Source organism: Alligator sinensis, unplaced genomic scaffold (genome assembly GCF_000455745.1).
Source record: "Alligator sinensis unplaced genomic scaffold, ASM45574v1 scaffold808_1, whole genome shotgun sequence".
Taxonomy (NCBI): Eukaryota; Metazoa; Chordata; order Crocodylia; family Alligatoridae; genus Alligator; species Alligator sinensis.
This window is the reverse complement of record NW_005842255.1, coordinates 772,469-795,313: the sequence shown is the minus strand read 5'-3', so window position 1 is coordinate 795,313 and position 22,845 is coordinate 772,469. Positions and strand designations below refer to the sequence as shown.

At 42.2% G+C, this 22,845-nt stretch overlaps 1 protein-coding gene across 1 annotated transcript in view; it reads left to right on the top strand.

The window, feature by feature from the left end:
• TBC1D32 (TBC1 domain family member 32) overlaps positions 1–22,845 on the top strand; it is a 170,900-nt gene that overhangs the window by 5,983 nt on the left and 142,072 nt on the right. Inside the window, exons 3-6 of the mRNA XM_025208839.1 lie at positions 6,153–6,314; positions 14,777–14,954; positions 15,780–15,851; positions 16,726–16,851. Coding sequence (XP_025064624.1) covers positions 6,153–6,314; positions 14,777–14,954; positions 15,780–15,851; positions 16,726–16,851 — 538 coding nt within the window. The remainder of the gene's footprint in view (positions 1–6,152; positions 6,315–14,776; positions 14,955–15,779; positions 15,852–16,725; positions 16,852–22,845) is intronic.

The following is a 22,845-nucleotide window of genomic DNA, read 5'->3' as shown; positions in this document are numbered from 1 at the left end:
CCCCAGGAAGCAGGCTAGGGCTTAGTAACAGCAAGGCTCAGCCTGCATAGGGGCTAGGCAAGCCCCTGATAAGAGCTGGCCTAGGGCTCAGGTGAGTCCAGTTGAGAGAAGGGCTGCTCTATTAAGATCTTCAGGGCTCTAAGCAAATCCAAAGGGAGATGACCATATGCTGGGGCCCGGAAGGGGGACCCCTGTGTTCCACAGAGGGCAGCAGAGGCTAGTTATCTGATTCCTCGACTAGTCAATGTAAGGGGGCCAGGGCCGAAAAGCCGAAGGGTGACTGAGCCCACCGCAAGGGGCAGGCCAGGGCTGCAGAAAGCTATCTGGCAACCCAACTGGCCTGGAGGCAGGGCCAGGGCCTCAAACAGATGAAAGGTCCTCTTGAGGGGGAGAACTTCACAGCCAGCAGAGGGTAAAGGCTATGAAGGTAGCAGAAAGCATGCTGCTATGAAGGTAGCAGGCAGCAGGAGGAGGCTGCCATAGAAGACCTAGGAGTGAGAGCAGCCCAGGAACACCCCATAGCCCAATAGGGATGAAACCAGGACTAAGCAGGCTTACCTGCCCTGGGTAAGACCGAGAGCTGCACTCTGACACGGAAGGGTGGTCTTGTGGGGCTGTCCCTGGTGGGTTACCTCCCCAGTGAAAGGTGGGTACGGGTGCCTGATAAACCTAGCCCCCACCATCTGGTGGGTCATTGAGATCAGAGGGAAGGAGGGCCAGGTATGCCTAGGCAGAGGCATATGAGCCCGTGGGGGTGTAAGACCCCAGGCGATAGTGGGGCCAGGCGTGCCCAGGGCGGGGCACCTGAGCCTGTGGGGGTGTAAGACCCTGGGAGAAGTGGGGCCAAGAATGCCTGTAGAGAAGCACCTGGGCCTGTGGGGGTACAATACCCTGTAGCCCCAGAATAGGGGCAGAGTGTGGACCCCAGAGAGGGGCGGGGGATGTTGTGGCCCCAGTGAGAGAGCGGGCATGTGTTGAAGCCCCAGGAAAGGGGAAGCTGGGCCCAGGTAAGCCCTTAGATGCCTGAGGCCACAAGTAGGTCCAAGGCCGAGGGGGCGAATAATTGGCTCTAATCAGGGTGTGAAATTAAGTAACCTGGTGAGGGGCTAGGGGCAGGGTCAGCCCAGTGTTAAGTGAATTGGCTGGTCACCGTTCAGATGAGGGTCATGGGAAAAGCCCGAAAGGCTGCGCCAGGACCAGTCAAGAAGTGTGAGTAGGCAAGCCTGATGGCCTACATGGTTGCACAAGGGTGCAGGGCAGTTTGAGTGTGGCTCACTGAGGAGCACCATGTAAGAGTCCTGGTGAGAGGGCAGAGTGCAAGAGGCCCCAGTGAGAGGGAGGCAGTATGAATGAGGCCTAATGGGGTGGAGTGCAAGGACGAATGAATGAGGCCAAGGAAGGGCCTGAGTTTGTTCCAGCCACAAGCTGGAGTAAAAAGCAACTCGGGGATGCCATCTGCAAGGCATGGGACACGATAAGGAAGGTTGGAGTCATGGGTGCACCTCTAGACAGCAGGGTCTTAAATGGGCAGCCTCCCATTTTATTACAACCATTACAGTAACAACAAGGCATGGCAGGTAAGACTGGGTAGGCTGGCTAAGACAGGTGGGCGGGCTGGTACTCTGACCGGGCCTGGGAGATGGCCCCCTGTCACAATGCTTATTAATGGTTTGGATGCTGGAAGACAGCCTTCTGATCAAGTTTGCAAAAAGCATGAAAATGGGGAGGATTGCAGATACTTTGGAGGATGGGAATAGACCCTTGATAGATTGGAGAGCTGGGCTAGAGGCAACAAAATGAATCTCAGTGTAGATAATGTGAAGTGCTGCACCTAAGGAAGAATAAACAAATATAAAAATACAAAATGAGAGGTGAATAACTGGTTGGGTGGATTCATTTCTGGGAGATCTACAGGTTTTGGTGGGTCATAGACAACATAAGTCAGCAGTGTGATAGAGTCAGAAGGACTAGGGACAGACATTACACATAAACCGGTTTAAGTAATCAGAAACTGATTCAAACATGTAACAGAACAGATGTTCAGTGCACATAAACCAGTTTGAACCAGTGTTCCCTCTAAGCTGTGTGGTGTGTGCGGCCACGCAGGCGCGCCTGGCAGCACGGCATGAGCTCACCTGTGCAGCTGCGCACACCATGCAGCTTAGAGGGAATTCTGGCTTGAAAATGGCTGAAACCAGTTTGAGATAAACCTGGTTGAATGTGCATGTAATATCAGACTCAACTGGTTTGGGTCAAACTGGTTTATGCAATGTCTGTCCCAGATCCCTTCCTAGTTTAACTTAAACCAGAGTCCCCCAGCATCCCACATGCTTTGCAACTCTGGGCAGGGCTCTGTTCTCCCCTCTGCGACACCTCTCAGCATTAGCTAGCATGCCACATGCTGGCTACAATCCATGCTGTGGGAGATCGCATAAAGGCAGACAAGACAGTGTCAGTTCAGGGCTTTTTGGAACTATTCAGCAGGTAGCTGGTAATGTCCCTGCATTCCTTCCTTGGAAAAAGCTGTTTAACAAGAGCTTGAACTAATGAGAGAGGCTTTGTATCGTTTGCTGGGCTGATAAATGCTAATAACTCCCTGTGTAACTCCCTGCTACGTAGCTAAATGCTCTGCTATCAATAGGAGGGAGGGGCGCGCCCTTATCAGAACGTCCTTCCGGGGCCATGTCCCTCCTCTCAGCTCAGGACTGTAGAAGGGAAGGGAGAGCTCCTTTAGCGCCCCCCCCACCCCAGCTTCTAGCCTGAGCTACTGCAGGCATGTGCTTGTGTTTTTTTTTAGTCCAGAGGGGATGTCTGTATGGTTATAAACTAGTTTAGCCTAGCCAGGCTAGAGTAACCTGCCAAGATTGAATCAATTCAGGCTCAGGCTTTTTGAATGTCTGTCCCTAGCCAAGAAGAGCAGTGTAACTATGGATTGCATCATCAAGAGTTTGGGATGCGAGACATGGAAGGTGGTAAAGGAACCCTTTTACTCAATTCTGGTTAGTCCTTATCTAGAGTAGTGGGGGCCAACCTTTTGGAAAAGTACCACAAATTAGCCCTGCACCCGCCCCAAGTGCTACTCCAGTCCCTTCCCTGTACAATCCATTGCTCTCCTTTCTGTTCCCTGCCCTTTCTGCCTCTGTGCTACATATTGTTCCCCTCATCTGTCACACGCCACATACGGAGGCTGCACATGCCTCTTACGGTAGTTATGCTGCAGGTTGACCACTTCTGACCTAGAGGATCATGCAGTTCTGGACTCTGCATTTTAAAAAGGATGCAGAGAAGTTGGAGAGAGCCCAGATGATAAATGGGTTAGAAGGCAAGATGTATGGGGGAAGGTTGAGAGAACTAGGTACTTTTAGCTTGCAGAAGAGAAGACTGGGAGAAAATTAGTTTTCAAATATATGTAAGGCTCTCGTAACAAAGGAGAACAATTGTTTTTTCCTGCTGCAGGACACAACATGGTGGCTTTAAATTGCAGCAAAGTATACTTAGATTAGAACTCAGGAAAAACTTTTTTACTGTTAGTATAGTAAGGCCCAGGGAAGTTGTGGAATTTCCTAGAGAATTTCAAGATGTGGCTGTATGAACACTGGTCAGAGGTGGTTTCGGAGTAGCATTCCTTCAAGAGTTTGATCTGATGCCCATCTAGCCCCCTTCAAATCGTATAGTTTGATGTGTACTTTGTTCAGAAACTTATGAGCCCGTATTCTGCTTTTCTTGTTTCACTTCTGTTGCACAAACATGTTATTGCAAAGGTTTTATTCTCAGGCCTTTAGGTATTTGAGTGTGCTTTACTATATGGCAGATGCTAGGACACATTTATGAAGTCTCAGAGAAGCCATTTACCTTTATGAAGTGACACACAATTGAATTAAGACTAGGGTTTTAGGGTTCTTATTTCTCCTGCAGAAGATGGTGTTCTGATTTTTAGATCTTAAAAGGCATTTTCTTCCTTTCAGTATATTTCAGTTCATGTTTAGCTGTTTTATAATACACGTTAGGGACATTTTAAAGTTTTGACAAACACACAAATCGAATACTAGATAATTGATACCGAACACTAGCATAAAAGAAGTGGCTACAAAAATGTAAGTGTTAAAAGGACTTTTTATTTCTGGAAAATAACACACTTTTGTTAGAGTAAGATAACTCACACAGTACAAAACACATAATTGAATTTTCCACTGTTGCCAGAAGCCAACAGTGTTTCTTCAGAAATGTGTTACTTTCCTATTGAGGAAAACTCAACAGAGACTTTTTAAAAAAGGTATAACAAATGTTACAAGAAGCACATTGTAATACTTTCTTCTCATGCTCAAGGAGACAGAGGCAGGGCGTGAGGTCTAGAAATGCCCTTGGCTTTGGGAAAACCCAGTTTGAATCTGTTTCTGTCTTGGAGTTGACAAAAGTGAGACTTGATTATCTAGGGCTGTTTACTGGTCTTCTGCTCCTTTAACTCAGAAACCGTTCAACTAAATGCTACTATAGCGGTTCACCACTACTTGTGTTACACTGTTTAGAATTAAATATACTCTGCAGTTTCTTTCTGATCAGTTTTAAACGTTTCATATATTTCACTTAGGATGTATAGTGATGATTGATAAAGAGTATGCTTCAAAGTTGCTGTGCTGTGGGCAGGTCAAGGTACATCTTGTATACCCTGATCCAGAGATCCTTGATAAGATTGGCTTTCAGATGGCAATATGCCATGGACACATTTTATTTTCCTAGCACCTTTAAATTTTGATAACACTCTTACTCTAGGTTCCTTCCTTGAAATAGAAAAGCATGGGGCATTTATTATGTTTATATGATTATCTTTCAGTTTATTTAGGCTTGTGGAGTACCAAATGCACAGTTCTTGGTTGGCATTTGTAGGTATCTTGGACACAGAGAAGCAGCTCTGCAGAAATTAGACCTTTCCATTCGTGTGTTACAAACCATTACAAAAAATGCCAAAATACTACAAAGAACAGTGTAATAGTGTAACTGGACAATACATTATAGCTTCTCTATATGTATGTAGTCTTTCTTTGCAATCTTTTTTCTGCAAAAATCTAAAAATATAAGAATGAGACAGTTATTGGAAAAATATATATTCTGCAAGTGTCCCACTCCTAAAGCAAATAGAGGAAAATGTTTTATGAAAGCTTTCACATGTCAGAGTGTCACAGTACTATTGCATTATAGCAATAATACTGCTTGTGGTAGCCTAACAGGCAATTGAAGGAGGAGATGAGAAATTGCATGTTCTTTGAGGTGTAATCATGTTCCCTCTGAGTACTGAAAGTAAAATAAGAAACAAAAATGGAAGAGGAAGACAACCAATGTAAAGAATTCCTCCTAAAATAGTTGATAACAAAAATGACTTGTATGAAATTTTCATATTAAAAATATAAAGGGGAACATTTTCTTAAGTATAAGCACATGCCAGCATAGGTATGTCACTTTACAGCCCTGATTCAGTAAAGAGCCATTTATGTCTCACTGGCTTAAATAGTATTTTAAAGATGTCCTTCTGCTGGAAGAGTTTGTAAAACAAATTCAAATATTTTCTTTGACAAATCTTAGAAATTTAAACATATGATATTAAACTCGATAGTGAGAGTGCAATGCTAAAGTCACCCAGGCAGAAAAAAAACACCAAGGTTTCAGCAACAATGTTACTCAGTTATGTAGCACAGGTGCCGTTTCCTATACAAGCCTTTTCATTATGTATGTAGCTTAGATATAATGTTACTAGTGTTATATAAAATATACCTTGAAACAACAGCTATTTCTGTTGGAATCTTGATTTTGGAGTTTCTGGTCTTTTTGAGGGCAGGTTGACTATGGGAACTTAACTGTGTGTCAGGATAGCTCTTTGTGTTTAAGGGAAGATTTTCAAAGGCACAAAGGGGAGTTGGGTATCCGCCCATTCGCTATTATATAAAAGGGCTAACATTATTCTAAAGACAGGGAAATCAAAATTCACGGATTGATATCTTTCCTCCCCAGTCAATTGAATAACTTCTCTCTAAATGTTAAAAATGTTAGCTCTTAAAGGGATGAGGCTGATGGGAGTAAATTACATATGCAGTGCTGAAGTCATTTACAGTTTAAACATAATATAATGCATTATTCTAATTTTTGTGTATTTGTTGCAGCTATGAGTTTGTGAAATATCTTCGACAATACATAAGTAACACACTAAGCTCTGTGATTGAAGATGAAACTGAAAAATGTACCTCTGCTCAAAATCAGGGTGAGGTATCTGGCTATGACACTCTTGTCCAACATGTTACCAAGAAGACTCGAGAATCAAAAGAGTGAGTATGGGCACAGAATGCATATTTCATTATTGGCAAGGTTGCCTGGCCTAATTTTCTCCGTTTCAGAATCTGTCATTCATAATTTTAATGTTAATAGTATTTTGCTTCAAAAAACCACGTATTTTTAGGCATTTTTCTCAAAATACTACTTTTTGGTTTTAAATTCCTCATGATTTCTCTCATCTTGGACATCATAGTTTGTCATTGTAAAAGTTAGAGGTTTTCTGCCAAAAGTTGGAAGAAAGTCTGTTAAGTGTCTGAGGTTGATCTGAGTTTGAAGGGGTGGTATTATTTAACTTCTTGTCAGTACTTAAACTTAAATAGCTGCATTTTAAATTTCATACTTGATGTATACATTGCCCTAAAGGAGAAATGATTTCTTTAGCAAGTATAAATGGACATGCCAAAATAACTTATTTATGTACAATATGATCATTTCCTTATAGATTTAAGTGAATACTGAGCATGACTTTATTGATATACACACACTGAAAACTGTATAATTTAGTTAAGGTAGACCACTTGAGATTGGTCAAAGTCCTGTTGGCACTCAATTTTCTGGTCAACATATACATTGGAACTATATTTATAATGAGGTTAAGGGACATCCTAGTTTTAGCCACGTTCTATGATATGTTGGCATATTTACTGAAGAAAAGGCCTTAAATAGAAAGCCTATATAAATCCTAGATAATTCATACAATTTGATTAGCCATCCCTTTCCAATAGATGTCATTTGTTTTCCATCACCTCCAATGGACCTTAAAAGGGTGTATGAAAGAATCGTAGGGACAGTTGGTCTTTCTGATAAGTGGGGATCTGACTTTTCTGTTTGCTGCAGAAAAAGCCTGATTTTTCTCCTTTTTAAGCAGAAAAATCATGGATTTCTCCTTTAAAGGAGAATAATGCAGGAACTGCGGGTATCCCTTTGCAGGTTGGAAGAGTTCCAGCTTTCAACGGGCTGCTTGGGACTGGGGGGAGCAGGATGAAAGGAGAGGGGGGTGCCTGCAGGGGAGCAGGATGCAGGCAGCCAGTTGTGTTCACACACGCATGTAGCAGTCAGGCAAGGTGGTGCAGAGCATCTCCTTCAGTTCCCTCCAGGTAAGTCCTATGGGGACTGGTGGGGTGGGACATGAGTGACATGGTGGGCTGGGGGGCACATACCCCCCAGCTTACTGTGCCCACAGTGGGGTGCTGGATAGGGGTCTGCAGCCAGGCTAGACCAGCTCCAGGAAGGAGCCACCTCTGTGGCCCAGCAGGCAGGGCCCAGCATGGGAAGGGTGCTGCACCACCATGGCTACCCAGCTGAGGTGCCCCCACCCTGCTCAGTAGCATTTGGGGCACAGCTTCTTGCTGCTGTGCCTCACCTTGGCAGCCATGGTGCTGTGGTGCTCTGTCTTGCACTGAGCCATGGAGGTGACTACTGCCTTGAACTGGTCTGGCCTGGCTGCAGCCTGTCCCCCTGTGTGGTCACAGAAATCTGGGGGGGGGACTTGCTTACCCCCACCTCTTCCCACATGTCACCTGTGCCCACTCACTCCCTTTTCCACACACCCACCCTATTCCCCACACACTCTGGGTGGGAGGGGCAGTGGTTTGGGAGTGAGCGGCATTGGCAGGGCCAGGGGGCTGTGGGTTGGGAGTGAGGGGCACCAGTAGGGCTGTGAGTCGGGTGTTAGGGGCACTGGTAGGGCTGGGGGCCTGTGGGTTGGGAATGAGGGGCACTGGCAGGGCTTGCAGTATGGCTTTGGGGTGAGGGGAAACAGCATGGGCAGGGACAGGGCACCAGCATATGAGGGCTGCTCAGTGACACAAAGCAGCGGGGGTGGACAGCAGCAGCAGGACCTGCATCCTGGTGAGTGAAGAGAGCAGGAGGAGCTCTGATCTTCCATAAGACCAAAATCAAATGCCAAAATTTATAGGTATTTAGAATTTATTTTATTTTAATGTTTGAGGCATTGGTATGCATCTAAATTGTTTTAAAACTGTAAATATATCAATAAAACTTTGTGTGCAACTGATACATACACACTATATATATATATATATATATATATGCATTTCATTTCAATTGCGGAAAAATGCAGTTTGGGGTTTTAAATTGGAGAATTTGGGATTTTTAAACAGAAAAGCTGATAAGCCTGCATGCTTCCAATTTTTGTGGAATTAAAGCTGTTTTTATTCAATAAAGTGTTAGTGAGTTGTGATATGAATAGCTTTTAGTATACAAAATTGTTACTCCTGAAGCTATGGTAGAACTTTACAATCTCAATCTGTGTCTTTTGGTATTTGGCATTTCTGCATCAACCCAGACAAAATAGCAACAAAGTTAGAGACAGTTTATCTCTATCTAGATGTTTCAGTACAGAGTTATAAACTATTTCAGTTCTTGTGGCTCTTGATATTTCAAACAACCTGCCTACTTTGGGTATTGAAACTGAGAAACACTTCATCACAATACATGTAGTTCCAATATTTACTGGTGGTGTAAGGACGTGAATCCTTGCTCCATCATGATTTCTTTCTTTTGAAAAGTGAACTGCAAAGTATAAGAAAGTGTTTGTTTGTTTTTTAATTATTATTATTATTACTATTTCAGATATATAAAGTGGTTCCAATGTTCTCGTTAAAAGAAAAAAAATACTAATTACGCTCTCCCCCCTATCCTGCTTATTTTTATCTTGAATAAGTTCCTTGATTTCTCTTTTTCTGCTGAAAGGCTTAGTAATGCCTTTGAGGAATGTAGATATTTACGTTATAGAAGGCTTTCTGAATAATGAGGTAGTACTCACTGAGCTAGTACCTTTCCTCCTTGCCACCTCTAAATCAAGAGAGAGGGAATACTAAGTCTTAGACTGCAAAACAGACATGTCCTGCCATAAAAATATTTATGGCACCACAAAAGCCAGGGGAACTGATATCATAGCCCTTTGATGTATCACAAGTGCTTAAATTTGTTGGTGGCAGTGAACCTAGTAATAATTTGTGCTGCCTTTTTTCAGCCAATGTCTGTTTGCTTACGACAGGAGAGTGCCATCAGCCCATGGCTGCCTGCATTCTCCAGCTACCCCAGGTAGGAACTCCTTCACCTCAGGGGCCTTATTATGTGGGAAAAGTGACCCAGGTGCCTCACCCTAACACAGGGCCTGCATCTGCAAGTGGGAAACTTCCCGCCCATGCCAGGGTGCAGGGGTATTTCCTGCAGGAGATTCAGGCATGGAGGGGGGAACTCTCATACAGGTTGACCTCCCCCCCCTTCGCTTGCACACAGTGCTCCATCCTGCAGCGCAGCTGGAACAAAAGCAGCTGGGACCTGGCATGCCTATCATGCTGCTGTACTGCAGCTTGGGATTCACTGTGTAAGTGGGTGATTCTTCCATGCTTGATATGGGGGCATGTCTGCAGATGTGTGCCTCAAGTTGAGGCTCAGCACCCATGGTCCTTTTCCTGCAGGCTTGGGCCCCTGAAGCTCTGGAGGGGCAGGGGACTGACCGTGCAAGAAAACAGCCCTGTGATGTCTGTAGACATCTGTGAAGTGTTTCAGCTATGCTACAACATACCACAGCACAGCAAATTGCACTCCCCAGAGGACATCTGTCTCCAGCCTCAGTTTACAGCATCATTATGTACGGTAGCCAACAAAGAGAGAACCAAGTATCTGACATTTGAATTTTGACGAGCAGAACACTGCTATTTTCAAAGATTGAGGTCCTGTTTGTGCAGCATAAAGGAAAGAAAAGCAAATGTTTTTGTTTGTTTCACAGTTTTTCTTTAGTAATCAAACTAACAAGTATTTATACTATGTGCTGTGGATAAACTTATTTTTAAGCTTTCACATTTGCGGCAGAGTACAAAATTAATTTTGGTCTCTGTTTGACAAAAAAAATCTTGTTTTTAAAACAGGGGCATTTGTTTTCATTTTCAGCTGTCAGTTGAACAGGAATTGAGAACAATCAGAATATGTTCCTGGGTTTATAGAATTCGTTTTTTACATATTTGTTTTCGAAAGGTTTCACATCTAGAAGGAAACAAAACATTCTGTTTTGAAACATGTTTGTATAATGTCATGCACATCTTGCCTCTCTCCCAATTTGCCAGCGTTGAGTTAAAAAAATTCAGACCCTGATAATATTATGTCTGGATCTTACTTTCTTTTCAGTGGGATCTCAAAACTATTGGACTCCCTTTTTAGATAACTATACCCTCTCTTTCCTCACCTCCCTATCTTACTGGATACTTTGAGGTAGGAGTACATGTATATTTTTGAGTGGATAGGGATTTATACTGGAAATTCTATTCTTTAACCAGGACCTTTAACTATATTTTTAAAATAATACTTCTATGATAAATTCAGTAATTGCATAATAAAGATCATTTCATAAATCAGTTCGTTATCTAACTAGGGTCAGGTTGTTGTTCGTAAGCTTAATATGTAGCAACAACACCTTTTATATATAACTCCATCATTAACACTTAAGGCAAAATCCTATTTTACTTCATGTGTCCAAGTGGCAGTTAGCCAGCTGGATAACTGGTGTTTTTGGCATGTGTGGACAGTTTTCACTCTTACTTCATGGACAGTGTGGATGTGTAATAATTCACAGGACTACCAAGCATGCACAGTAAGTTGCATTCTGGCTGGGCATGTATGTGGCTGTGTATGTGTTAACCCTGGGTGAACACAAGTCATGAAATTCAGTGTGGCGAAAACTCGGTGTTAGTTGGTGTTAGTCAGAGGAGATGAAAGACCTCCAGTGTTTTTACCCCAATAGCCTGCCTAATGGTTACAGCACTCGCATGGGAAATGAGACCTAGGTTTTACCTCCCATCCTCTTCACCCAAAGGAGGTTTTAACCTGTATCTCTGACTTCCCAGTATGGTCCTCTGACTATCAGGTTGCAGATTAGGCATGATCTAGTTTCCCCCTCCAGCTATTTTTTTTAAGGTAGCACCTTCAAAAGGATAGCTGGAGGGGGAACTAGATCATGCCTAATCTGCAACCTGGGCAGCTAAGAGGGGTAACTAAAACAGCTGCATACTGGGCAGCTAAGAGGGGTAACTAAAAGGGCTAAAAGGAGAGAACAAATTTGAGGGGGTGTGGCTCAGTGAGACCGAAATTGCTCTCTAAGAGAGTAGGGTCTGGGTTCTAATCAGGACTCTTGTGAGGGGTGCAGAAACCTTGTCACTGTTCTGTATCCATTTTATCCAGTTAATATGCAATACAAGATGCAGTGGCATACCTTCAGTCTGCAGGGGGGACTGCCTCATCTTCTTGTCCTGCATCTAACACCTTGTTATGAGTTTTTGCTCAATATAATTTCCTGATTTACTGTCACCCAGCATACTTGTGTGGAGCTGTTTACCTGTCCAGTCAGTGAACAGTTTACTGACCATACTTAATAATCACATGAATATTTATGCATGAACACAAAGAATGAAATTCTTTGTGCATGAATACCATGCATGGGGTAAGATTGAAAAATGGCACTTACATGGCTTGTTAACTGCTGTTTGGTTATATATAGTGAAATAAAATTCTACCCTTAGGAACTACAGATTCTTCTTTCACTAACTAAGCACAGTAATCTGCAAGGTAAGCTTTTGAATATACCAGGACTGCTTGTGCCACATAATTCAGGCATATTTGTTTGAAAGATAGCTTTAAGGCTAGATTCATGAAAATCGGTCGAAAGGTCTCACTGAATTGAATGTTTTTTCTATCTTTTTTTTCAGCCATATAAGGTAGGGGTGATCCACCCCTGGCCCGCAGGCCAGATATGGCCTGCAGAGCTGTGTAATCCAGCCTGTGGGTCTCCTCCTGGGTCTGGAAATTTGGTGGTGGGGACCAGTGACAACACTGCCACCACTCCTCCGCTGCCAAATGTTCAAGCATTTTTATATAATTCTATCCCTGTATGCTATGTGGCCTACTATATTAAATCTGTCAATCATAAAAAGGTGGGGGGAGCAATTTTATATGTAAAGTGTCCTTGTCTATGTTTGTTTTTGCCTTTGTTTTTATCAAGGACACCAAAGCTAGGGACAGATATTACACACACACTGGTTTAAGTGATCAGTAGGTCTTTTAAACCTGTAACAGAATAGATATTCAGTGCACATAAACCAGTTTCAAAATGTGCGAAACCAGTTTGAGATAAACCTGGTTGAATGTAGTATCAGACTTAAACTGGTTTGAGCCAAATCAATTATGCAATGTCTGTCCCAGACCCCTTCCTGATTTAACTTAAACCAGAGTCCCCCAGCATCCTGGCATGCTCTCTGGGCTGAACTCTCTGCTCCTGGCCCTGCCCCTCTGCTCCCCAGCTGGAGCAGGGACAGGCAGGGTTGGGGGTCTGGCCAAAGAGGGGTTTAATTTCCTGCACCCGTTCCCCTGTGCCACCCACAGGGACCTGAGCTGGGTCTGCCAGGTGCTCCCCCCTCACTGGTACAGCAGCTGAACACCATGGTCCCTGAGGCATAGGAAGTCAAGGAGGAGGGTTAGTCTTCTCTTTACCCCCATTGGAGCTGGGCCTGCCCACTGTTGCCTCTACACTCACTCCCTGCAGCAGAATAAGTCCCCTGCTGTCCCCTCCACTGGATGCTGGAGGGAGGGGGGATAACTTCTCTCCTTGCCCCCCCCCCCCCCCCCACAACACCCCACCCGCTCGCGTCGGGGGGGGGGGGAGGGGCAGGGATGGAGGTTATTCCCCCTTCCTCCAGTGTAGGGCTAAGGTGACAGCAGGGGGCTTATTTGCCACAGGGAGTGAGCGTGGCAGCAATGGTGGGCAGACCTGGCTGCCAGTGCGGGTAGAGGGGAGACTAACCCTCCTCCCTGCCCCACCCCTGCCTTGGGGGCCATGCTGGCCCATCTCTGGCCCTGATGATGCAGCAGCGAGGGGAGGAATTAAAACTCTCTCTGATCAGTTCAGCCCGGACTGGCCATGCTCCCTCCAGCACAAGCATACAAGAGCAGCCGACAGCGTGCTCTAATGTCCCCCCGGCTCCTGGTCTGAGTAGCTGCAGACGTGGTCACAGTTCCTCAGTCCAGAGAGCATGTTTGTCCTGTTACAAACTGGTTCAGCCTAGCTAGGTTAGACTAACCCGCAGCAGTTGAATTAATTCAGGCTCTGGCTTCTTGAATGTCTGTCCCTAGTCCAAAAATTAATTCTTAAAACCATAACGCTCTTGTTTCCACAGTTTTAGGCCTAGGCTTCTTGTTCAGCCTAACACTTTAGTTTCACTAAAAACTTATAGTGTATAAATAATTTAATTTAAACTTAAAACTTAAATTCCCTTGGAAATGTTCTAAATTATCATGGGCAACAGTAGCATATAATGGGACATAATATGGTTGAAATGGTTTAATTAAAAAAAATAATTAATCATTACACTAGTATCTCATTATATATTCAAAATGTATTTTGATATTATATAACGGGTCAGCAACCCCCGGCATGCATGGCACGTGAGGCCATTTTGCTTGGCACACCATGGCCAGCCCCGGCTCTGGGTAGCTGCTGCCAGTGACGGAGCCCAGGCTGCTCCCAGCACTATGTGTATTACAGTATGGCAGGGAGGTCACTGCGGAGTCAGATGGGGTGGGTGGACACTGAAGAAGGGGAGCACCAGGGACCATGGCTCAAGCTAGTGTGGCCCTGTGGCAAATGCAGCATGCAGCCACGGCAGCTTATAGGTTGGACAGCCCTGATATGAAGTATACTTTGGATTTGCGGTCTTTATTAGAGCCAGCCATGAATTTATCATCAAAACTTTTTTTTTTACTTGAAAAAAAAATGTTTCAAGGCCAGTTTTTATAGAACTATATCTATTTTGACAAAAAAAAGCATGAAGAAAAGAATTTGTAATAAAAATTATAATTTCAGAAACACTTCATTTTGTAACTTTAACATTTTCTGTCAGGATCTTGGACTATGGATTTCAAATCGCATTTCAATTTCTGAATTTATGTATATATTATTATTTATTTTACTTGTCAGATTTGTATATTGCCCTCCTAATCAGAGACTCAAGGTAGCTTGGATAAAGAGAACAAAATAACTTATAAAATAAGGGAGCATACAAGAGAATAAAACAAGAGACAAAATAATTTGCACTCTTAGCTGCTGCCACCACCTGAATTAGTTTGTTTCTTGTTTTATTCTCTGGTATGCTTATTTTTCTTGGGGGGGGGGGGGGAAATTAAGCAAGCTTTTGGGTTCAAAAACCCTTCGTCAGGCTGAGGAAGTTGCAGCAGTTGGTGTGTGCTCTTCTCTGTATTTTTTTTAAGTTTGCATACTCATTCTACTTGTGATATAGTATTTTGTATTTATTGCACAGGCTTTTCTATTTGCTCAGTAAATTCAGTGAAATGTATATGTAATGGCTTGGCTTATTCAATTATTTATAATTCAGTTAGTGATTTTTGTACTGTTTATCCTAACATTGCCTTGACTTTGAAGGTACAGAGAAATGATACATTCTTTGAAGAATGTTATGATGGTAGTGGTAGAATCTCTGATTAACAAATTTGAAGAAGATCAGATGCGAAATAAGGAGATGCATAGCAAAACCAAGAAAGAGCAACCTACTGGTTATTATACAGACAACTGCTCTGATAGTGACTCTTCATTTAATCAGGTATGATGAGTTCTGTGCTATCTTTGGGACATTAATATTAAACTTATACCTTTTAAAAAAGTCTGATTCTTATTTTAGCGGGCAATGAAACAAGAACTGCTCAGTTGGTATTTCATTATATTTTTAATTGCTTGTAAGTATTCCATTTTTAATTGTTTATAATTTTTTTCAAAAGATCCTTTAGGCTGGATACTCTCCCAGATTCTCAATCTTAAAGCAGTTCTTTTTAAGTTTGATGTTTCTTCTCAGATGAACAGTTGGAAAGGAGGTCCTTAACACTTCGAGAAAAAGAGAGCTTTGATTTTGTAGATGTATTATGTTGCACTATATGGATAATTCAGCTGGTCTGTTTCCTTAATCATGAAAAATACTGCTGTACATATGCCATTCTTTTATTTTATGTACATGAATGGAATATATACAAGGAACAGTGCATGTCTAAGTAACATTAGAGAAAAATAAAAATATTTAAATAAAAACATTTGAAGCCCTATACAAGTTTTTTCCAGAAAAATAGTAGCGTTGTTTTAATTGCTAAACATGATGCTATCTAGTATTGTGTACTGATATAATGAACTATTTACATAAGCAGAATAAAGATGCATAATACATGAGCAGAATAAAGATGATCCAAACTTCTTGCCAGAGGAAAAGTTGTTTGAGTCTTTGGTATTTAAATTTTCAATTTTAAATATTGGATTAGAATAAATGTTAATGTTCTAATTATTTGAAAGTAAATTTGATAAAAAAAGATTGCTAGTTTTAACTTTTATTTGTGCATATGAATAGGATTTACTGATGAACACTGTACAATCTGTTTTACAGAGCTATACTTTCATGAATCAAGAGCAGTTACAGCTACTTGTAGAAAGGCTTGACCCTGCTCAGCCTATTGAGGTGAGAAATAAAGAAGTAAGATGTAATTAATATAAATGAAAATGTATGGCATACCATATTTGAGAGTATAAGATTTAGCCCATAATGTTTATCAATATATACTGTCTTCATTGTAATGAATGGTAAAATGGGGCTGGAGCAAGTTTTCATTCTCAGTATTTCCATGTTGTCTGTTTGCTGCTAAATAATCTCCTTTCAATATTTTAGCAATATTAATAGCAACATACATTTTGCTGTAAACTTTCTTTAGTTTGTATTTGTAAGATGAAGCAAGTGTCCAGAGTAGACGTGTACAAAAAGACACTACCTACAATAACGTTATTATTTGAAATAGGTTTCGGAGGATATTATGGCTATAAAGCACATGGAAGTGTAGCAATAAAACTTTAAAAGGTGTCTGACAGCAAACTGTTTTGTACTATTCACTGCATGTTGGTTTTCATTATTTTGGCGGGTTTTTGGTGGGGGGGGGGGGGGGGGAAAAGGAGGGGGGCTTTGGCTCTACTCATAGCCCAGATGGTATCATTTGAATAATAGAGTAAAGCAGTTTCATTTTTATCTAGTATAAATATTCTGTATTTGGTAACTAAATATTTAGTTGGGAGATCAAAATAGAAACTGGAATTCAATATAATTGAGAGCAGGTATTTCAATTTTAATTGGTTTGACATTTTTCAGCATGTCTACTTTTGTGTTATCGTCATTGGTAATAATTCAAATCACCTTAATATAAAAGCAGAGTTGATTTGTGGAATTCCTGTTTTATCTTTCTCCTAGCCAAGGCGTGCGTGCGTGCGTGCGTGTGTGTGTGTGTGTATTTTATTTTAAAGATGTAGTTGAAGGGATTTTGATGTTTGTTTCTTTATTGTTTCAGGTGCGTCAGGAAGCATTGCAGACATTGTGCTCTGCCCCTCCATCTGATATACTAAATTCTGAGAGTTGGCCTAATTTACGGAAACATCTAACAATGTCTCTATCGGATCCTGATTCCACGTTCAGTGTAAGCAAGTGTTGTATATTTAGCAACCAGATACTTAGCCACTCTAAATAATTCACAAGAATAAACAGATATACATATAATCTGATAGTCCACTGGTCTCCAAAACTATATTAACTGTTTTGTCAGGTAGATTTATTTTGAAGTAAAATGATGTATGTTTTTTTCCTGTAGTGTTTAATTTGAATATAAGAGGCACACAATTTTATTTATATAATAGATTTATATGCTGCCTACCCAGAACAGGCTCAGGCAGTTTACTATTAAAAAAACAAAATAAATGATAAAAACAGATAAAATATAATAGTATGTAATAACAAACAACAAATTTGGAACAAGTAGTATTCCAAAACTTAACTCCACCTGCCCAAATAAAAAAGGTTTTATGTTTCCTGAAGTTGTACAGGCTTGGACTCTGACAAGCCTTAGGGGAGAGAGAGTTCTAGAGCTGAGGTGTGACTACCAACAGTGACCTTCTATGTATTTTCCCAAACAAACTTAGTGGACACATGGTATTTGCATGTGGTTGCTCTCAGCTGACTTTGGGTATTGCAGGGTGTGACTGCATGTGCATTAATGTACCATTGTTACTGCGCATTAAGTTTAGTACCTCTAATATGAGGTACTGCCTAAATGTGCAGTAGCTGGTGCTAGGGTGGATTTGACTTGAATAGATTTAAATCACTGGTCAGGAAGCCTCAATATAATTACTGTTTTCTATAAAAAGTGCGTTTTTGTTGTGTGATATAACCTTAACACACATTATCGACAACTCGGAGATAGATGTGTGTTTTATTTTTAGAGGATACACACTATATATTTTAAAGCAGTGATTTATTTTCATATTTTTTCAGGTTAATTTTGCAGCTACAGCAGGAAACTGAATTATGATTTGGTTATTTTATTTACCAAAGCTAATTGAAGCAGATACTTGTGAAGTCATTGGGAGGTGAACTATCTCCAATTCGCTAGATTAATCATGGATATTTTTGCCATGCTGTATTAGGAGGATGACAATAACCATCACCAAAAACAACAGACATTTAAATGGTTTTATTTAACTAAAACAACAAGCTTATGTATTTTGGATACTTTTTCTTTAAGAAACATGTATAATTATTATAACAAAACAAGCATATATATTTTTTAAATTTTTTAACTATTTTAGTTATAACTGAGAAATGTGGTTTTATTTTTTTATCTTTATTTTTTAAAGATTATTTCAGCCAGGTCAACATGAGAAACTTAAAATACTGGGTTATGCAGAAAACTCAGTCTTTACCTTCCTCTTCCTGTTTATTCATAGACTGGAAAAGGAAGACAAGCTTCCTTGCTTTTTTCAGCTCCCAAGTGATTTCTCAATTTAGAATGAATTAGTCCAAAGGAAAAAAAAAATCTTCTTTCTATACCTGCAGAAGAAGCTACTGCTGTTAAAAGCTGGATTATCACTTCAGTAGTCTCTGATGGATCCAGATGCTTAAGTGACTTCCACCAGTTCACTGGTGTGACTTCCTTTAAAACTTCATCAGCAAACATATATTTCTCTGAATGGTTCACCCTTAGCCCTAACATTTATTATAGTTATTATTATAGAGGGATACTTGCTGGATGCCCATGTCATAGTCAACTCCTCTTCAGCAGTTAAGGATTGACCCTGGTACCAAGTATTGGAAATATTGGCAAGAAAATGAGCTGGAGATAGCGGTTGAACTGTTTTTTTTAATGCCTTTAATTTAACTCTGTCATTGCTTATTTCTCTTTTCAAGATCTCACTCAGTTCCTTCTAAATTTCAACAGTCAGCAATAAAAAAGTGATTTCCCTGCACTCTGTTCAAGACTACAGAAATACGCTTCAGAAGCGTTTGGGCTAGAGAAATGTAGAACAATGTTGAGAACTTTGGCTATGACAGTTCCATCTGTTTTGCAACAATTTTGTTCACAAGTTGTTATCAGATTAGGCCAGTTCTCAATATATCACTCAAACAGTCCACTACTGAGTTCCATTGCACGTCTTGTGGGAGTTAGTTTTGTTCCTTCTGCTTTCTTCAGAGCAGCTGCAGCAAAGTGTTAGGGAAGTATTTTTCAATTTCATCAGCCTTTATTTCTGGAGCCATGAGGTCTTTGGTTAAGAGATGTATCAAATGAGTGCTGCAGCCATATGTTATTAGCTTGGGGCTTCCTTCACTTTCTTCTAGCTTTGCTCTCATCTTTGATAGCATTTGCAGCATTGTCTGTGGCAAAGCTGTGGACTAGACATTTGAATATTTTTTTTACAGTTTGTAATAGCTTTTACTGCTACTTCTTGTAAGTATTCTGCCATGTGTGCATTTCCTGATGTATTGATTGTTTCTGTAAGGTAGAACAGAACTTCTTCCGTTGTCATACAAGCACATATAACTGGATCATTGTGAACATTGTACTCCACCCATCAAGACTCAGGTTAACAATGTTCCCCTCTAGACTTTTTGCACACTGTTGAATTTCTTTCTCATACACTTCATCCAGCGATGTGCGTGGTATATCTGTTGGGTGGATTGAATCTTGGTTGTAATGACTGAACCATGCCAATGAAGTATGTGTTCTCAACCATATAGAAAGGAGAGTATGTTGCATAAACCAAGCACTGTTTTCATCAATTAGTTCTTGCTGTAATCTTTTGGTTCTTATTACAGATTTATCTATGGTTGTTTCTGAATGATGGATTTTTTTTTTGTTCTTTTTGCTACAGATGCTATACTATGTGACAAATTTGACTGGAACACTGGTATAATTAGCAGATAGCTCTGTAGACAGTCATGGTGTTGAAGAAGGATTCTCCTAAACAAAAGAAGTCAATGCAGTCATTACAGTACTGCTCATTTAGTATTACTCATTGCACTCAGTGCTACTTTAGAAGTGAAACTGTTTAAGGAAAATCTTCCTATGTCAGCCATTATTTTATATCACACCGGCATTACAAATGTGATAGTATCATAAAGTAACAACTATATTTTTGCTCAAACATTTTTATGAGAATTCAGGTAGTCCAGAACTCGACCCAGAATATATAACCAGGGAAGACAGGCAGTGCTTAAGAAAGAAGTGTGAAACAAGAAAGTTTACTAACCTGGAGAGCCTGCATAGAATCATAGAACATTGAGGTTGGAAGGAAACTCAGGAGGTCATCAAAGCTTTGTCTAGCTGGATCTTAAAAACCTCCAAGGATGGAGATTCCACCACCTCTCTGGGTAACCTGTTCCAGTGCTTTATTACCCTCCTAGTGAGAAAATCTAATATCTAGCCTAAGCTTCCCTTGCTGTAACTTGAGACCATTGCTCCTTGTTCTGTCATCTGTCACCACTGAGAACAGTTTAGCTCCATCTTCTTTGGAACCCCTCTTCAGGTAGTTGAAAGTTGCTATTAACTCCCCTCTCAGTCTTCTCTTCGGCAGACCAAAGAAGTCCAGTTTCCCCAGCCTTTTCTCATAAGTCATGTCCTCCAGCCCTTTCACCATTTTTGTTGCCCTCCGCTGGACTCTCTCCAATTCATCCACATCCTTTCTGTAGTGGGGTTCCAAAAAATAAATATAGTACTCCAGATGTGGCCTCACCAGTGCTGTATAGAGGGGAAGAATCACTTCCCTTGATCTGCTGGCAACACTCGTACCAATGCAGCCCAATATGCCATTAGCCTTCTTTGCAGCAAGGGTGCACCGTTAGCTCATATTCAGCTTATTGTCCACTGTAACCCCAGGTCCTTTTCTGCAGAGCTGCTGCCCAGTCACTCAGCTCCCAGCCAGTACCAGTGTATAGGATTCTTCTGTCTTAATTACAGCACTTTGCACTTGTCCTTGTTTGGACCAAAATGAATCTCATGAGGTTAATCCTCCAATTTGTCTAGGTCACTCTGAATTGTAGCCCTACTGTCCAGCGTATCTACCACTCCCCTCAGCTTGGTTTCATCCTCAGAGTTGCTGAGGGTGCGCTCTGCCATCTTCCAGGTTGTTGATGAAGATATTGAACAAAAACAGACCCAGGGCTGACCCCTGAGGCACTCCCCTTGATACCGGCTGCCATCTAGACATTGAGCCACTGATTACTACCTTCTGAGCCCAACACTCCAGCTTGTCTTCTGTCTACCTTACAGTCCACTGATCCATTCTGTACTTTCTTAGCTTGCCTGTGAGAATGTTGTGGGAGACCATATCAAAAGCCTTACTAAAATCAAGGTACATCACATCCACCAGTCTTCCTGCATCCACAGAGCCAGTCGTCTCATTATAGAAAGCAATCGGGTTGGTCAGGCATGACTTGTCCATGGTGAATCCTGACTGTTCCTAATCAGCTTCTTCTCCAAGTGCTTATAAATGGATTCCTTGAGGATCAGCTCCATGATTTCTGATAGGCCTATTTCTAGTTTCATACTGGAGCTCTGAGCAATCATATGGCTCTTTTACATAAAGTGCAACTCCTCCTCCTCTTCTCCCTTATCCTTCCTGAACAATTTGTACCCATCAACAACAGTGCTCCAGTCATGCGAGCTATCCTACCAAGTCTCTCTTATTCCAGTCCTGTCATAGTTCTGTGACTGTATAAGGACTTCCAATTCTTCCTGCTTGTTTTTCAGGTTCCATGCATTTGTGTACAGGCACCTTGTAGTAACTAGCTGAGTGCCCTGATTTCTCTGGAAGAATGAGAGCACTTCCCTTGTTGTCCCCTCCTGCTTGCTCTTCCTCCAGGTCCCCCACTTTCCCACTTACCTCAGGGCTTTGGTCTCCATCCCCCTGGCAAACCTAGTTTTAAAGCCTTCCTCACTATGTTAGCAAGCCTGTCTGTGAAGATGCTCTTCCATCTCTTCATCAGGTGGATCACATCTCTGTCCAGCAATCCTTCTTGGAACATCATCCTGTGGTCAAAGAAGCCAAAGCTGTGCTGGCGACACTACCTGAACAGCCAGGCATTGGTCTGCAGGGTGCACCTGCTCCTGCCCAGGTCCTTTCCTTTGACCAGAAGGATAGAAGAGAACACTGCCCAAGTTTGCATCCTCTTCCTTGCACCCAGAGCCCTGTAGTCACTTTTGATCTGCTCAGGGTCTCCCCTAGCAGTATCATTGGTGCCCACATGGATGAGCAGCATGGGATAGTAGTCAGAGGGCTGGATGAGTCTTGGTAATCCCTCCATGACATCTTGGATCCAAGCTCCGGGCAAGCAGCAGATTTTTTGAGACAACAGGTCAGGTCAGCAGGTGGATCCCTCTGTCCTGAACAGAAAGGAGTCTCCAACCACCACCACCCATGGCTTCTTTTCGATGACGGTCGTCTGGATCCTTCCCACCTTGGGGAGGGCTGGCCTGCCCCACATCCACCAGTGGAATGTGTTCCTCAGTCTCTTGCTAAAGCGCTGTATCTATTTTCCAGGCGAAATGCTGCAGGTAGAGAGGAAAATTTCTCCTGGCTGCCAAAGGTCATAAGTTTCCAGCTTCCACCTTCCTGGGAGTCCATGTCCTATCCCTTCTCTAGTGCTGCTTCTGGCAATTCTTCCTCCCCAGTCCTGGAGGTCTCTTCCAACATCGAATTGATGAATTCGTCATGGCAGAGGATGCTTCAGAGCCTCACCACCTCCTCCTGTAGTTCTCTTGCCTGTTCCCTGTGAGACAGTATCAGGAGACACCACTCACACCTCCGGCACCCCCTGACCTGGCTGTCACTGGAAGGAACCTGCAAGCCGCAGTCCCCACAGTGCCAAACCTGGACCTGGGTGGAAGCCTCAATGGTGAGTGGTCCAGCCTGGACAGACCTCACAAGTGTAAGCAGAGGCAGTGGCAGTGGCTCTGGCATTGCAATGTCTTCCAGCCATTTCCCTGTATCTCTCAATCTGCCCCTTCTCTCTTACTGCCCTTCTTCCAAGCACACCTTCTCTAGAGAACTCGCCTGGAAGCTCGCCTGTTTACTGCTTCTTGTCCCCGAAGGGTTCCTCTTCTCCTGCTTCCTCACACGAAGCTGAAAGGCTGTCCCGTCAA